General features: G+C 38.3%; 3 protein-coding genes across 3 annotated transcripts in view; all 3 read left to right on the top strand.

The window, feature by feature from the left end:
- The window catches only part of LOC129778292 (mucin-2), a 144,056-nt gene that overhangs the window by 56,646 nt on the left and 68,847 nt on the right, over nt 1-18,563 (top strand). The gene's annotated exons all lie outside the window — the stretch shown is intronic.
- On the top strand, nt 313-2,892 carry LOC129774422 (uncharacterized protein K02A2.6-like). The gene has a single exon (XM_055778158.1). The coding sequence runs from the start codon at nt 313-315 to the stop codon at nt 2,890-2,892; it is 2,580 nt and encodes an 859-aa protein (XP_055634133.1).
- Nucleotides 9,969-12,405, top strand: LOC129778295 (uncharacterized). Its single transcript, XM_055785105.1, has 5 exons — nt 9,969-10,357; nt 10,411-10,584; nt 10,656-10,826; nt 11,971-12,200; nt 12,262-12,405. The coding sequence occupies exons 2-5, from the start codon at nt 10,516-10,518 to the stop codon at nt 12,308-12,310; spliced, it is 519 nt and encodes a 172-aa protein (XP_055641080.1). The 5' UTR covers nt 9,969-10,357; nt 10,411-10,515; the 3' UTR covers nt 12,311-12,405.

Below are 18,563 nucleotides of genomic sequence, written 5' to 3'. Positions count from 1 at the left end.
TCAACGATGTTGCGTTTGCTACCGTTCACACGGTGGAAGGTTCTGCTACTTCTGCTTTACCGAAGATTACTCCTGCTGCAGTTAGTTCATTGATTGAGAAGTACGCGAATGTTTACGATAAATCGATTGGGAAAATAAAGTGTTTGCAAGCGAAATTATGTTTGAAACCTAAAGCGAGGCCAATATACGTGAAGGCACGTCCTGTTCCGTTTTCTTTGAGAGATGCTGTCGAGAAAGAGCTCGAGCTCGGTAGAAAATGGAGTCCTAGAGAAGGTGAACCATAGCACCTGGGCTACACCGATTGTTCCAATAATGAAGGCCAATAACAAAGTGAGACTTTGCGGTGATTTCAAGGTTACGGTAAATCCAAGTTTGGAGGTCGACGATCATCCGTTGCCTACTATTGAAGATCTCTTCGCTACGGTTGCTGGAGGAGAGAAATTTACGAAAATTGATTTGACTCAAGCATACTTGCAATTAGAGGTTGAGGAATGCGATCACGAGATACTGACTCTAAGTACACATAAGGGTTTGTATCGACCTACACGATTAATGTACGGTATTGCTTCTGCGCCTGCCATTTGGCAGAGGTTAATGGAACAAGTGCTGAACGGTATTCCTAGTGTGACCGTTTTCTTGGATGATATCCGGTTTACGGGTCCGAACAATTTCGTCCATCTACAGAGACTAGAAGAGGTATTGAAACGTCTAAGCTCATACAATATGCTGATTAATATTGAAAAATGCCGGTTCTTTGCGAATGAAATCGAGTATTGTGGATATCTGATTGACAAAAATGGTATTCACAAAGTACGCAAAAAGATTGATGCTGTGCAAAACATGCCAGTGCCAGAAAACAAGGAACAAGTACGCTCTTTTGTGGGATTGGTGAATTATTACGGTAGGTTCTTCCCGAACCTAAGTACGACGCTGTATCCCCTCAATAACCTTCTGAAAAATACGGTTCTCTTCATCTGGTCGAAAGACTGTGCTGATGCGTTCAATAAGGTGAAGTGTGAGATGCAATCCGAAAAGATTTTGGCACATTACGATACTACTCTGCCGTTATTACTTGCTACTGATGCGTCACCGTATGGAGTGGGCGCAGTGCTAAGCCACGTATTTCCGGATGGTTCAGAGAGGCCAGTCCAATACGCATCTCAGACACTTAACTCTACACAACAAGCATACAAACAAGTTGATCGAGAAGCTTACGCGATCATCTTTGGAGTACGTAAATTCTATCAGTACCTTTATGGTAGGAAGTTTACGTTGATTACAGACAATGAACCGCTGAAACAAATATTCTCTGATACGAAGGGATTATCGAAAATGTCAGCGTTAAGAATGCAACATTATGCAACTTTCCTACAGTCATTTAACTATAATATCCAGTTCCGCCCTACGAACCAACATGCTAATGCGGATGCTTTTTCGAGATTGCCATTGAAGGAGAGTACGCTTGATACAGTGATCGAAGAAACTGATTATCTGGAGGTGAACATTATCGAAACTTTACCATTAACTGTTGAAGAACTTGCGAAAGCTACTGTTACAGATCCTGACGTTAAAGTGTTAATGCAAGGGCTAAGAAATGGCAAGTCCGTTGGGCCTAAAGATCGTTTTGGAATCGATCAAGCTGAGTTTACAATCCAAAAAGGTTGTATTATGCGAGGAATAAGAGTCTACATTCCTCCAAGTTTGCGGAATAAGGTGTTAATCGAATTACATTCTACTCATTTTGGTATAACCAGATTGAAGAGCCTAGCCCGAGGATACGTGTGGTGGGAAGGCATCGATAGAAATATTGAGGATCTAGTGCGTAACTGCAGTTTATGTCAGACCACCCGAGCTGAACCAGCTAAATTTCCAACACATTGCTGGGATGTACCAACGAAGCCGTTTGAGCGAATACATGTAGATTTAGCTGGTCCGTTCAAGAATGTTTATTTCATCGTTTTGATAGATGCATATACCAAGTGGCCTGAAGTTCGAATCCTGAACAACATAACAACAGCTGCAACGATTCAGGTTTGCCGTGAATATTTTTCTACCTATGGAATACCGTCGGTATTTGTGACCGACCACGGTGTTCAGTTTACATCTGAAGAATTCCACAAATTTTTGAAAAGGAATGGAGTCTACCATAAGATGGGCGCACCATACCACCCTGCGACAAACGGACAGGCTGAAAGATTTGTCCAGACCCTGAAAGCAAAATTGAAGAGCCTGCAGTGTGACAAAGCCACGATGCATGCTGAACTCTGCAACATCCTGCTAGCTTATAGAAAAACAATTCACCCTGCTACCGGAAAATCGCCATCCATGATGCTGTTCAACCGCCAAATTCGGTCACGGTTGGATCTAATGATTCCTGATTACGATATTATGAAGAAACCTGTGGATGGAAAAGTACGTGATCTTCAAGAGGGGGTGAGAGTTGCTGCGAGAGATTACTTCGATAAGACGAAATGGAAGTATGGCGTGATTTCGGAAAAGTTGGGTAAACTCCACTACTACGTAAAGCTGGATGATGGAAGGACTTGGAAGCGCCACATAGACCAACTACGAGAAGTCGGTTCGAATCTACCGAGTGAACCATTTATACCTGCTACCCCTATGCAAGAGGAACCAGAAGAGCCGGTACAGCCAGTTATTCCTGAACAATTTTCAGTCGTCTCTGGTTCTCCTTCGAATGAATCATTTCCACTACAATCTCAACATACGCCAATGTCTCATGTGTTGGTTAGGCCGGAGTATTCTCAACACTCTGTTCCTGTTCCTAGTTTCCAGTCCGGAAGACCTACCGAGGAGTCAACTAACCAGAGCTTACTCCAGTCACCAAGACGGTCCAGTAGAATTATTAGACCTCCGAGAAGACTTGATCTATGAAGAATACTTTGCTAGGGGGGAAGAGCTGTCATACCTTTTGTAACATTACTGTGATATATAAAATGTATCCACCTTAACTTGACACCTTGCTCTTATTTGCTTCGTCAGTTCTAGATTCTTCCCCGTGTAACAAAGACATATTATTATACCGTTAGAGAAAAACGTTACGAATAAAAAGACGCTTCTGATATTGTACATCCTGCGTGTTCTATAAATCCCTGACAATAGAAACTCTTGGCCACCGATACAACAAATCCCATAATCTGTATATGATTTAAATTGATGGAAATTGGAAGCATTCCCATTTCCAAATACATTTGTTCTGTATTCGTATTCGCAAATGATATCCGAAATGATAAACCAACAAATTAAAAAAACAAGATTTTGTAGTCCTACGTCCTAAGCGGTCGTGTCTCGAATACAACCCCTCGATTTTTTGTTTGAAAAAAGAACAGAAAATAACGGGTATTTCAATAGGAACGCTACAAAAGTAGACCAATAGGGACAGCAAATGACGTCATATTTTTTCCCGCTCTCTTGACATTCATCTTCAGTAAGGTTTTCCATTTCATAATGGAAAGATATACGATCCAACAACGAGTCGAGATTATTAAAATTTACTACCGAAATTCGGAGTCAATGAATGAGGCCAAGAGCGCTACGTCCAATTTATGGTCGTCATAATCGTCCTGCCAGGTCAACAATTGAGCGTCTAGTGGAAAATTTTGTATTCACAAATGTTCCCGTGCTAGTGAGACAAAGAAGTGCCCGTAGTGTCGATAATATTGCTGCGCTAGTGCATCAATTGAGGAAGTCCCAAATCAGTCTCTCGCACGTCGTTCTGAAGCGTTGGGCATCTCTGTGACGTCGTTGTGGCGAATTTTGCGAAAAGATCTTGGCCTACATCCTTACAAGACCAAATTGACGCAATAACTGAAGCCGCTTGACCACCAGGAGCGTCGTATGTTCGTGAATGGGGCTGAGCAACAACTCGAAAATGATCCGGATTTTCATCGAAAAATCATCTTCAGCGATGAGGCTCATTTCTGGCTGAATGGCTTCGTCAATAAGCAAAATATGCGTTCTTGGTCAGGCAGCAATCCACATTACGGTTTGGTGCGGTTTATGGTCCGGCGGTGTCATTGGACCGTACTTATTCCGTGATGATCAAGACCGGCACGTTACTGTGAATGGGAATCGCTACCGCTCAATGATTGGATGATATGGACTTGGATAATATGTTGTTTTCAACAGGACGGCGCCACATGCGAACACAGCGAATTTAACAATCGATGCCAACAAATCAGCGACGATTGATGAACTTCGTACGAATATCGAACTTGAAATTGCAGCAGTATCGGTCGATTTATGCTTGAAAATCGTCGAAAATTGGGTTCAGCGTCTGGACTTCTGCAAGCGTGCCAGTGGTGGCAAAAGAAATCAAGTTCCGTACATAATGGCATAAAATGTACTTTCACATGAATAAAGAGTTTCATTGATATCCCAAATCGTTTTGTTTTATTTAAGAATTTTTTTTGTAGAACTCTTATTGAAAAATCTGATATAGTGAAAAAAAAACTAAATAATTTGACGATTGAAATGGGTATGCTTTTTCGATTGCACTAACACCTCGCGTATCACGAGTTATTCTTCATTTTTCGGACAAAAAGGCATTTTTAAGTTGGCAGAATCAATGGAGGGATGATCTTGGAAGATGGTTCTACTCTATTAGCCCCAATGTTCAATTAATTCAGGCTCAATTCACGTCATTATCGTGTAGGTCTTGCTACTAACAATTTATGTAATTGTGGTCCAGGATGTCATAATATCGAGCATGTTGTTTGGTTATGTTAAAAATGCAATTAATGAATTTAACTTAATTAATTAATTAATTTAAATAAGTTCGAAAGGGTATACTCACGCATATCAGATTATGATAGCTTAAGTAGTCGCGATCTTAATATTATGTTCCCCATATATGTATTCATTAGAAGCCCGCTTCACTTCATCGCATACAATTGACCATTACTTCTTGTTTTGTTCGGCATAATTGAATAAACAGAAGAAAAGTGTAGTAATGACTTCAATGGTATTTTTGTGTATATTTTTGAATAGAGTGTGGTTCCGGATAAAAGGATACAAGTTCATGCAGGAAACGGTTTTTAGGGCTTCCATCTGATAAGAGGAAAAATTACAGATTTTAAACAATGAAAAAACTCAATTCAAATGCAATTACTACACACAATCACAGTCCTATGTCAAGATCCCGCCCGTGCCCCTCGGCCCAGGCCCATTTACTTTTTGAACCCATTTTTCCACTATCGTTATGTGGTCGGTGTTAAGTCAGAGGGGACCAAGTCGCAAAATTGCATTATGTAAGCTACATATCACATATATCAGATTTGAAAATCACGCGTACAGCAGGAATAACGGATCGAAATTGTTATGATTGATCAACGAAAACCCCTCATAGTATGCAGTCAGAGCAGACCATGTACCATTCGCCATGGTAGAAATGGCTCTATATCATGTGCAGGCAGAGTGGACCATGTACGTATAGGGAGCCAAATAACAAATAATATTGCCAGAGAGTAGCTAACATTTCTGAGAACAATATTGAACGAAAGGATTAAATGGTTTGCAAATTTTAGAGCAGAACGAACTTCAAGTTCCTTTTTTTCGAAATCATAAAAATGTCACATGGTTCGGACTGACTTAACACCGACCATATGTTCCTGGAGATCCCGTGAAGCAATCATTCTGTTTTTGTGACTGCTGAGGATAGTTGTGTCATCAGCGAATGTTGTAGTCACTAAGTTCCACGTGTTCGGGAGATCAGCTGTGTGGATATCTACACAGCTGATCTCCCGAACACGTGGAACTTAGTGACTACAACATTCGCTGATGACACAACTATCCTCAGCAGTCACAAAAACAGAATGATTGCTTCACGGGATCTCCAGGAACATATGGTCGGTGTTAAGTCAGTCCGAACCATGTGACATTTTTATGATTTCGAAAAAAAGGAACTTGAAGTTCGTTCTGCTCTAAAATTTGCAAACCATTTAATCCTTTCGTTCAATATTGTTCTCAGAAATGTTAGCTACTCTCTGGCAATATTATTTGTTATTTGGCTCCCTATACGTACATGGTCCACTCTGCCTGCACATGATATAGAGCCATTTCTACCATGGCGAATGGTACATGGTCTGCTCTGACTGCATACTATGAGGGGTTTTCGTTGATCAATCATAACAATTTCGATCCGTTATTCCTGCTGTACGCGTGATTTTCAAATCTGATATATGTGATATGTAGCTTACATAATGCAATTTTGCGACTTGGTCCCCTCTGACTTAACACCGACCACATAACGATAGTGGAAAAATGGGTTCAAAAAGTAGATGGTAGATCGGTCCAAGAACACTGCCCTGTGGAACACCAGCATAAATTTCTCGCTTTGGAGATAGAGTTTGGTTATACCGAACATGAAACTTTCTTTCCAGTAGATAAGAACGCGAATATCGATTGCTTGGGCTACATCAAGAAAAAGCACAGAGCAATATTCGCAATCTCCAATATCCTTTACGAATTTCTTCTACCAATCGGTGTACTTGTTCGATAGTGTCATGGTTTGCTCGGAACCCGAAATCATAATGATGGTAGAAAATTTCCATGCTTGGGGGAATTATCCTATATGGATCATCGCGTTGAAAATTCTCGTGAGATGTTTAATTGCTAGATCAGGTAGTTCCTTGATCATTTGTCCGTTGATGTCCGGTCAATACCGGGTAACTTTTGCACATTGATGTGATTTTTGACATGTGACACATCTCACCAGCCGGTGTTTGATTTTCATTTTGTTCTGGCTTGTAGTACCAGAAAATTCGAGCGTTCCTTGATTACACTGCATGATTTTCATATGTATGTGTGTGCAAGCACTGAGCGTAAACGAATGTTGTTGTATTTTTCAAGTGTCAAGTTTGTATGGGACCAGTTACATTTTCCTTTATTTTAGTTGTTTCAATCAATAAATATGAAAAATGACGAAGGGAAAAGTGCTCATGGAGAGAGAAGAAAGACAAATCGATGCATTTCACAGAAAAAAAATGTTGGTATCAGAGAAATTGCTCGTCGGATTGGACGATCCCATCAAGTAGTGCTCAATTATTAAGCTCCTAATCTTACAACATCTCACATCAGAAGACGTCTGAGTTTTGCCAAAGTTCACATGAACCCACAGTGGGGCATGATATGTTATGACAAAGAATGTTTCTAAAAGAATACATGTTTCTATATACCATAACGTTAGTTATCTTCACTGACGAAAAAAAGTTCAATTTGGAAAGTTCAATTCTGATGGTTTCAACGGGTATTGGCGTGATTTATGGAATGAGGAACAGAATTTTTCAACCAGGAATTTTGGTGGAGGCTCGTGCATGGTTAGTCACATCATTCAAGGATTAAATACATGTTCTGGAATTCTCTCTCCTACCGTTTCTGCGTGAAAAGCGTCACAAAAAATCACATTCCAGCAAAACAATGAAACCATTCATACCAACAAGGAGACTAAGCAATGGATCAAGGACCAAAAAACCCGAAGTTTTGGGACTGGCCGACTCGCTTTCCAAACTTGAATCCTGTTGAAAATCTTTGGGGGATCCTTGTACCCAGAATCTACACTGAGGGAAAGCGGTACACCACGATTGAAGAGCTCAAGGTCGCAATTTCGGAAACATGGAAAAAAATCGAGAAATCCGTTCAGCAGAATTTGGTAAATTGTATGCCAACATGAATTTTCTAGGTTATTAGCCAAAATAGCAAGGTTGCCAACTATGAAATCGAAATGGTCTTATAGAAACTGGACAGCTGAAATTATCATATTTAAGCACAATAGATAAACAAACAACTCTTTTGAACGAAATTGATGGTCAATATACTTTATTCCAAGCATTCTACAATGTATGAATGTATCTTGTAGAAATTCTAACTGTTTGTGTTGCAACGAAATGTAATCAAGGTGGTTTTATAGAAGTTGGACAGAGTGCATGTATATTTCTAATTAAGATTTCACTGCTGCACAATTTTTTGATAATCTAAACGTATATATTTTTTTATTTTCATTGCAGGTATGAATTCTACAATCCCAAATAAACCTAGACTATGTAAGGTAACTGCTTTTATTTGTATGCTATGTACAGACATGTTGATATCGAGTTAGCTATGTAATGCTTGAACTGACCCTAGGAATACGCGATCCAATTTTTCGAAGTGCTAAAAAAAAGAAGCGAGCACACATGTATAAATGGACCCTCTAATTAATAATATTATCTCTTCCATTTGCGTCAGACTGATGTGTGGGTTATGTTTTCGTTGGCATGGAATTTTGTTTTCGAGTTCAATCGATGGCGAATCAACGTAATTTCACGCCGCTGCTATAAGCAGCCAGAGCTTATTGCCACCAAAACGCCACTCCATGGGCGAAACCGCGTTCGTGGTCATGATCATTGACCGTCACCACGCGATGAACCTATTTTTTGCACTAGACTATCAACCCACGACCATATAATTACGGCAGCAACAGGCCCTAAACAGCACCCAGGTCTCGCAATGTTAGTCGAACGAGACATCCGATGATGCAAGGTGTGGATATACCTGTTCCTTAGCCGGGAGAGATGTCATAATACTTTCCCCATTACACCGCGTTCGTGTAATAACTATGCGGTGCATCTCGTCACCGGTCCGGCACCATCTCCACGTTGTTATACGAAATCCGCGCCAAGGTGCACTTTAAATGCTTTCTCCAAGATACCAGCAGTCGTCTTACGCACCGGTTTATCTCGTTTGCGTGATTAGGGACACGAGAGGAAAACGACCTACGACAACAAACTGCGATGAATGAATAAATGGGATCGACGCATCAAGAGAGATGATAGCACCGACGTTCTTCCAGATAGCAACGTTCAATTGGCAAGTTGTCCGCAACACTTGTCCAAAGCGCTTAGAAAGCGTGAAAATCATCTTCGCTAATGTTTACTGTGATTACTATTGGCCAAAAGTAGCCCATCTTGTGTCTGTATGGGAATAAATGTTTACCTTTGTTGTTATACTCTCACTGATTTCGTTGATTACGAGGTTCCAAAGCTGTTGAACGACGTAATGATCGGTTTTCCATTTTTTGCTTCATGTGATTCGATAATACCATGTTTTGACGAACACTGTTCGGTGACCTAAAATTATTCAGTCTATGCTTTTCCCCCTTCGAATGCTCAAATTGCAAAATTGCAGCTTTGCAATCATTTCCGCACAACGATGCGGTCAACTTATTGTTGTTATGAGCCCGATGCCAACGAAACGGTGGAAAATTCACCATTGTCCCGTTATCGAGGAAGCCTAGTCTCGGCAGAAGTGAAATTGCCGTGCACTGAACCATAACCTCTCAGTCGATGGCTGCGGCGGCTGAAATTTTTATCAGATGCAGAGTGGACCCTTGACGGTCATTATTACCCGGCTCATATGGACCGCATAGAGAGAAAAAAGCACAACCTTAGCCGCCACGCACTTGTTGATATCGAGGTCGTGCATTTTTTTTTAAATACACGCCGCCGTTTCTCAATGGTAGGTGACGGGCGATTCCAACGAATGCTGGTCACCTTGAACCAGGGTGTTCGAATCATGACAGTCGGTAATGGTGATGCCAAAAAATATAAATAAACAGAAACTAGAAAACCTTCGTGAGCGGATGTTTGGGCGGTGTTGAGTAGATTGGAGATTGTGTGACGTGACTAAAGCACCGATCTTAATAAAAAGTTTGGCATAGTCCTCGATGATTTTGCGTTTGTCTCTGTTGTAAAAATATTATGACAAAAATAATGTTTGTATGACAGCAAGGAATATTTTCGCAAATGGTATCGCTAATTTCCGCTCGACATACGAAAAGCTACTTGATACCAGTAAAATAAAAAAAAACCCATTAAATAGTCCAAGTACACTGCTTGATTTTGCACTTGATCTTTGTGCGTCTTCATATTCTGATCAATTTTTTTGTCTTGCAGCTCTTTGTTCGGTGGAAAGTTGTTCTGCTAATTGGATCAAGAATTCTTTCCGTTTTATTAGGCATATACTGCGAGAACCTGCTCCTGTCTTCTGGCGGAAATAATTGTTCATCATCTGTTCTATTTGACTGCAAGTTGATAGCAAACCTGACTATTTTCAATGAACACACTGGAGAAAAACTTTAGTAAATGCAGCTACCAAATCTTTAGTAGTTAAAACATTGGTAAAATGTACACATTTTTTGTACATATTACCAAAATTCGGTAAAACTGATGTCAGATGCAAAGTTCATCCATACCAAAGATTCGTATATTTTACTACATAGCATTTGTAACTTAGTGTGTTTTCATGCTTAGCAAAAGTGTGTATGCAGTCGCCATTTCTCTACTGGAATCGAAGCGATTTGGAGGTAAGCATTTTGTTTTTGCTCTGATTCACTGTATCTAAATATCTTTTTTTCAGCTTCTAATCGTAGATAACAATTTATTCACATAATGTATGGCACGTTGGAGCAGCGTAACAGTAACGAAAATTATCGAGTGGAAAAACTAAAATTAATCAACAAAAATGAAGTCCGTGCTCCGCTTGTTCGTAGTGATTTCGCCAACAGCACTTCCTCGCGATCGAATTTTGCAGGTAAACAGCTTCATGATACAATTTTAAAGAAGCCCCTTCAGCTAAAATCCGCCACTTCTTTATTACTACAGAAGTACTCTAGCGAAAACACCACACAAGAGAGTACCGAGAGACAAAATTCTTTCACTATTTTCACCCCTCAGGAAGCGGAGTACAGCTGGGATAGCGAAATCTGCCTTCGAGGAGATTCGCTAGATTATGTTGTCCAGTATAATTGCTTATGTGCAATTTGGGATTCGGAGGTAAGAATTTTGTTTTCATTGAATATAAATTTGAATCCGTCTCCTCGGTCGAGAAACCTTGCATATTTCCGCCGGGGAGAAGCTATTTTTGACGTAGGACTACGTCTTTCATTTCTATATTGGGGTGTTAGTTTAAAGTGTCGAAAACGAAAGCGTTACAGCGGAGAACGAGATTTTGAGCGTTAATAGCTCCTAAACAACCGAACAAAATGGTATGATAAACACTTCATCCGAAAGATAAAATGACTACGCGTTATATGTTTGTTACTTTTTGTTTGATCCAAAAACTTGTTTCAATAGCCCCAAACTTGCTTTCAAAACAGGCTATTGAAATCGCACCAATCGGTATATAAGCGAGTGCCGCTCGGAAATCCACTTAGTCATGATTACTCAACGATTGAGGTACGATCGCTGGAATGGATGGATGTTTCCCTAACACAGACTTCAAAACCATAGAGCATGAGGAAATCGGCATTGCAAAATAGATGCAAGCAGCGGGTACTTTTGTACTCGCTTGCATTTTTGCAAACCGGAATGTGTATTCCTAATGCACATTCCGAAACCAAGAAGTCGGGAAAATCGACATTGCAGATACTTTCAAGTCGGCAATACTTTTAGCAGACCCAAGCATTTTTACACTCCGTAATTCGTTTTGCTATCACGGTCTACAAAAGCGGGTACAAGTGCAACGTTTTGGATCGATTATTCAAGACTGCATCGTAAGATATCATGTCGCCAGCTCACTGAACTTCTACACATACCGTTTGATAATAAGAAAAAATGTTGATAACTATTTGCTGCGATAATTACTACCATAATGCATGAATTGACTTAAATTGGGATTTGTTTGCAATTGAATTCGTAAATAGTTTCATTCATTCACTAGTTGAATCAATAATTCAATCAATACACACAAAAGATAGCTCTGCGCAGCGGCTATATCGTATTCAATGAGAAACATCCGAGGTGGGATTATTGCTAATTGAAGAAATATAATTAATAACTAAGCCAACGGCAGTCCTACGTCAACCTTGCGGTTATATCACAGGTATAACCTATCCATAGTTTTTTCTTTTTTTTTTGCAGCTGGCAATAAAAAATAATATAAAATCATTAACATATTTATGTTTCTTGTTTTCTTCAGGACATGGGAGAAAAAATATGTAGGGAGAGTGCTGCGTTCTGGTATTGTCGACTGTTTGGTAATACAGAGGTGAAATTTACAGAATTTCTTGCTGTTTTTTCCATCCCAACGAGCTCATCGAAGACAAGAAGTCATATTTACTGTAATCACGACGGCAGACAGTATTTAGGCGCAGTACTCGGAATCGTGGCAAGGGTACAACGAAGGAACTATTACGACGAATCGAATGAGTAAGTAACTACATTTGGTTCCCCGTTTGTCATAATTTGTAATCTTAATCTCTCGTTTTAGTTCGTACGAATCACGAATCATCAAAAGCTCTAAATTGAAGAGAAAATGATTTTATATGCAACGAAAGGCAATACTGGTGATCACACAAGCCAGCCGGATAAACAATCATTTGCTGAATTACTAAAGTGTGCCGATTGCCTGCTAATCAGCTGTCACTGTCCCCAAAGGAAGAAAAACAGATCGATGTAGTCAAGAACGGAACTATTGTTTTTATTATATTACAATGTTATAATTATTATTATGTAACTGTGAATGTAGAATTACTGCTTTTGTATATAACATAAATTATTAGTTACATAGCTTTTTAAATGAATATAGTTAATTAGAAATATTGTCTCAACCCTTATATTGTTCCATTGGTGGACCAATAAATCTGCCATCATTAAACCGACGAATCGCTTCTGTTCGGCCAATATTGATCCAATATCGGTATAAAAATCGTAATTTTTGCTTGACATATTTGTTTACCAATTGTTTTTCGTAAAATGTAGCAATGATTAGTAGGGTCGAAAATCACTAATGAATTGGTAACATGTACCAAAAAATTGGTCATATTTACTAAATATTTCTCTCAGTGCATGTCCCATATTTCCGAAACCAAGACAATTTTATTTATTTGTAGGCTAGGGATTTGTTAGAACTTTTCTATTAATTTTTCTAATAAAATAGAACCCCAGTTTGATGAGCAGAAATAAACCAGTATTTAGTCTTCCAGCACAGCAGTGGAACTCCATACAATTCACTAACTAAAAAGTGTCCACATTTTCATCGTTTGTTTACGTGAAGAATATATTTTTTTCAGGCACACTTGATTTGAGAGTGTATGGATCTTGACGCAAGGTCTTTAATGAAGAATGATAAGATGGGAAGGTTCATATAAACATGTTTATAATTACATAATTTTATTCGAATATGAATATTGCCCTTCTAGAACTATTCAGTGCAATTTTATCAAAATTCGAGAGAGAAATTAAAAAGGGAATGTTTTTTCCATTTTCCAATCCATGATTACCTTTGCTTTATGATTTACCTTCCATTATTTGTTAATTTTACCTGCTTTTCGTACTTTGACCTATCATTTAGACAATTTAATTTGAGAGGTTTAAAATTGCGACAAGATAGAAATTTGATGTAAAAAGCGAATTGTGGAAAATTGAGTGGCAGATTTTCTAAGCTTTATAATTAAAGTTTTTCTGTAGTATTTAATTTCTGAGTTTGTTTGAATGACAGATTGAAGTTGATTTATAGAAAAATACGATTTTATTTGATATGTCGATTTTTGAAATCGATTCAATGATTGAAAAGTTATGACATTTTGGAAGAAATGTTACTTACTTAATCAGCAAAAGGCCCCAGTTGCATGTGCTGTACACAAAAGTCGTCTCCATTCACATGAATTTTATATTTTTTTTCCAATTCTTAACTTTCAAACTTATTTCAAAGATCAACATATCATATCTCATAAACGACAAAAAGAGTCTTCGATTGTATAATTTTTATATATTTTTACAGTTTTACAGTACACATTCGCTTCTTGGAGTGCTTTTTAATTGACGGTTAGCAAGTTGAAGCACGCGCCAATCAAAAAGCAATCATCCGTCATAACTGTATGTCTGTTTTACTCTGTTGTTCCAATGCCATTTTTATTGAAGGGTCTTTGAATGTTAAACTCAAAAAATGAAAGCACATTATAAAAGTTTTTAGTTTTGCAGTTAGTTTGACAAACGTTTTTTTTTTAAATCATATATACATATATACAATGAATCACATCCACTATTCAAGGAAGTTAATGATACTTATATTTTCTAGCATCAATCCAAATGCAGTAATCCTAATTATTATGGCCGCACTAAAAGACATGAAAGACAACAAGAGAAACGCGAACTTTGAAATTTGTGAACTATTGCAGTATTACTTCAGCCATTCCATGCCAAATTGATATAGTGGTTTTCAGATTTTCGTGAAAATTGGTAACTTGTTTTCGTTATGGTAAAACATTGAACCTGTATTGTTTTATTTTTTTGGGTGATTCGATCTTTTTCACTTCTTCCGAAAAATGGCTTTTATCAAAAACTCATAACTTTTGAACCACTAGGCCGATTCAGATGATCGACACATCAAATTGAAGTTAGTTAGCTAGACTTTTTTGGAAGAATATCAAACCTGCAAGAAATTTGAATTTTGTTTTCGTAACTATTGATTGTATCCATTTTTTATTGTTTACATGGTTTCGGGACCAACGACGCTATAATTTTCTATATTTTATTCTTGAAAACTGAGGATTTTTTACAAATTTACATTTTTTACTCAAAATCAAAATCAGATCAGAATTTTTTGAAGTGAACCGATAGTTCGGATTATTAATTTCTTCCCCTTTTCCTATTTTCAAAAAAATTTTCAAACATTTGAATTGCTAGACCGATTCAGATGATTGATATATCAAATTAAAGCCAATGAGCTAGAATTTTTTGGAAAAATATTGCACTTGCGAAACAAATGAATTTTGTTTTCGTGATTAATAATTGTATCTGTTTTTTATAGTTTACATGGTTCCGGGACCAAGGACGCTATATTTTTTATATTTTTTCTTGAAATTTGAGGGTTTTTTCGTTCTTGAGTGTGAAATTATTTACTTCAATTAACTATGTCGATTATCTGAATCGGTTCAGTAGATCAAAAGTTATGAATTTTTGAAAAACGTCATTTTTGGAAAAAAGGAGAGAAATGATTATTTGAACCATCGGTTAAATTTCAAAAATCATAATTCAAAAACAATGAAGAACACATTTTTGGATTTGTTATCTAAAAAATCCATGTGCACCCGTGGCCGAGTGGTTAGCGTCCCACACTATCATGCCGGGTGTTCGGGTTCGATTCCCGTTCTGGCCGGGGGATTTTTCGTCAAAGAAAATTCTTCCGGCTTGCACTGTGGTCACGCGTATTCTAGAGCTTGCCACTACAGAGTACATTTAAGGCGTGTTATTCGGCATCGAAATCTCAACCAAGTATTAATGAATGACGCTAGTTAATGAACACGTTGAGACGGCAAAAGTTCCACAGGGAACGTTAACGCCATTAAAGAAGAAGAATCTAAAAAATCCTCAGCTCTCGAGAAAAAATATAGCGCCCTTGGACAATGAAAACTATAAAGAACAAATACGATTAATAATTAAGAAAACGAAACTATTTTTTTTGCAAGTGTACAATTTTTTTTTAAAGGACTAGCTAACTGGCCAATTTGATATGTCGATTATCTGGATCGGTTTAGTAGTTCAAAAGATATGAATTTTTGAAAAAAAAATTATTTTTGGAAAAAAGGGAATGGGATCTAATATTTTACGATAAGGAACAAAACTACTAATTTACACGAAAATCTGAGAACCACTATATCGGTTTGACATGGAATATATATTAGGCTGTCAAAAAAGTCCTGCGATATTTCCGCGAGGTGTCGTTGTAAGCGCGTAGTTCTAGTTGTATTCATTGTATCGAGTCATACTATAGCTTGTTGGAAAGATATTTTTGCGCGCTATAATATAGTCTTTGACAGTGTTTTGTTTGGTTAAGTCGTTCGTGAGTTATAGTGTCGCAAATATGGAGCAAAATAAAGAGAAAATCCGACATATTTTACAGTACTACTATGACAAAGGCAAAAATGCATCTCAAGCTGCCAATAAAATTTGTGCAGTTTATGGACCCGATACAGTTGCCATTTCCACCGTACAACGATGTTTTCAACGTTTTCGTTCTGTTGTAAAGGTCGTCGAAGATGCGCCACGCTCCGGAAGGCCTGTCGTCGAAAATTGCGACAAAATCGCTGAATTAGCCGAGAAAGACCGGCATAGTAGACCGGCGTAGCATCGGCCAAGAGCTGGGGATAAGTCATCAAACCGATATTAACCATTTGAAGAAGCTTGGATTCACAAAGAAGCTCGATGTATGGGTGCCACACACGTTGACGCAAAAAAACATCTTTGACCGTATCGACGAATGTGAATCGCTGCTAAATCGCAAAAAAATCGACCCGTTTCTGAAGCAGATGGTGACTGGCGATGAAAAGTGGGTCACTTACGACAACGTGAAGCGCAAACGGTCGTGGTCGAAGCCTGCTGAAGCGGCACAGACGGCCAGGAAGGTTCTGCTGTGTGTTTGGTGGGATTGTCAAGGAATAATCTATTATGAGCTGCTTCCCTATGGCCAAACGCTCAATTCGGACCTGTACTGCCAACAACTGAACCGCTTGAAGGTAGCACTCATGAAGAAGAGGCCATCTTTGATAAACAGAGGCATTGTCTACCATCAGGACAACGCCAGGCCACACACTTCTTTGGTGACGCGCCAGAAGCTCCGGGAGCTCGGATGGGAGGTTCTTTTGCATCCGCCGTATAGTCCGGACCTTGCACCAAGTGACTACCACCTGTTTTTGTCCATGGCGAAGGAGCTAGGTAGTCAGAAGTTAGCCACAAAAGAGACCTGTGAAAATTGGCTATCCGAGTTTTTTGCCAATAAGGAAGCGAGCTTCTATAACAGGGGGATTATGAAGTTGGCATCTCGTTGGGAACAAGTCATCGAACAAAACGGCGCATATTTGACTTAAAACAGATGATTGTAACTAATTTTATGAACAAATGAAAATTCAAAAAAAAAATATCGCGGGACTTTTTTGACAGCCTAATATAACATATATAACACGATTTATTCCGATGAGAATGCTTTAAAATATTTCCACTGATGCTCTTACCACATTTTAATTTTTCTATTTAATGTCCAGTTTCTATGGCGAAGCTTCATTCGCAAATTACACATTTGTCATCATTGGTGGAATACGACCATAAATGTTGTTATGAATAGTACAGCAAGTTATGATTACAATCGGTTACGGTCAAAATAAAACCACGAGTCCGATTCGGCTGAAATTTTGACAGTAGCCGTTTACGAGAATGTACTACAGGATGAGTAATCTCTCTTGCGATACAGACATCATCGGGCGATGAGGCTAAGTACTTATCGGACCGCCCTCGTATGTATGCGTTATACCTATATTGCTCAGAGGCAGTCATTTTGACTGCTGGAAATTTTCAATAATCAAAGGACTCTTATTATTGGGTTGAGTAAATTTCTTATATGCCCAGTTCATTATTTTTCGGTTACCATAACATGATAACATACAAGTACATGATAAATTGTGGATTTGAGCTTCTACTCGATAAGTTTTCATTTCATTTCACTAAAGCTAAATTAGTACTTGTTGTTCGAATCTTTATGCAGCGATACTTGTGGTAACAAGTTATTTATTTTATGTCTTTAGATTCATAAACTCAGGAAATGAATGTGAAATAGAACTGAGTTATTAAAAAATCTAACGAACATAAATGAAGATTGTTACGATATGGAATCAGATGCAACAAATTCTGAACCACCATTATTAGCGGATTATATTCAAAGTGAAACATCTGACACTGAAGATAGCTATGAAAAATCGATCACCAATGATTAACATGAAGGTATCATCCATATGCTTAATAAAAGGTGTAGGAAACTAAGCAGTTTAGACTCTGAGGAAGAAACATATGAAAACACCTTTCAGGGGACCAAAACAGCGACCGATGGTATTGTGTGGTCGAAATTTGACGAAGGTGGTAATCCTGGAAACAGAGAAGAGAAGTGGAACTTGAGAGAAAAAAGTGGCAACGATTTGTGGCAAGAAAATGTAAACAGTGAAAAAATTTACAGATGGTTTACGCTCTAAAAATTGAACATAATGTTAAGATGTCTCTAAAACGGTGGGAGACATCATATATAAGGTGGGAGGTTCGTATATAATGTTATTGAAGTTAGCATCATCATGATAAACACGGCAAATGGGATAGAAATTACGAACTGAAAATTGAATAAAATATACATATAGACACTGAAAGTGCTGTGGAGAAATATTATGATGCATTTTTATCGGTTTATGTACGACATTAGTTAATATTTGCATTATCAATATAAACCCATATGTATTGTAATCATAACTTGCTGTACTATTCATAACAACTCTCTAACTCTCTAACGGAACTCTAACAAGTCTGCGTCTTGTTAGAGTTCCGCAGTTACAGAGCAAATGTTCCGAGGTTTCACTTTCGGCATTACAAAAGAGACAAACATCATCTTGTGCTAAACTGATATTTTTTAAGATGGTATTTACTCCGACAGTGTCCTGTTATAAGACCAGTGAATGTGCTGAAGTCGTTCTTATTAAGGCTCAACAATCGTTGAGTAATTTTAATACTCGGCGTGATAAATTTTTTGCCTGGTTA

Source organism: Toxorhynchites rutilus, chromosome 3 (genome assembly GCF_029784135.1).
Source record: "Toxorhynchites rutilus septentrionalis strain SRP chromosome 3, ASM2978413v1, whole genome shotgun sequence".
Lineage (NCBI taxonomy): Eukaryota > Metazoa > Arthropoda > Insecta > Diptera > Culicidae > Toxorhynchites > Toxorhynchites rutilus.
This window is presented reverse-complemented; position numbering and strand designations above follow the sequence as displayed.

Bases quoted from the DNA above. Each gene is read 5' to 3' on its own strand.
- LOC129774422 (XM_055778158.1), top strand. From the start codon at position 313: ATGAAGGCCAATAACAAAGTGAGACTTTGCGGTGATTTCAAGGTTACG.
- LOC129778295 (XM_055785105.1), top strand. From the start codon at position 10,516: ATGAAGTCCGTGCTCCGCTTGTTCGTAGTGATTTCGCCAACAGCACTT. The intron at 10,585-10,655 runs GTAAACAGCTTC...TTATTACTACAG, and splicing joins CTCGCGATCGAATTTTGCAG to AAGTACTCTAGCGAAAACAC. The intron at 12,201-12,261 runs GTAAGTAACTAC...CTCTCGTTTTAG, and splicing joins TATTACGACGAATCGAATGA to TTCGTACGAATCACGAATCA.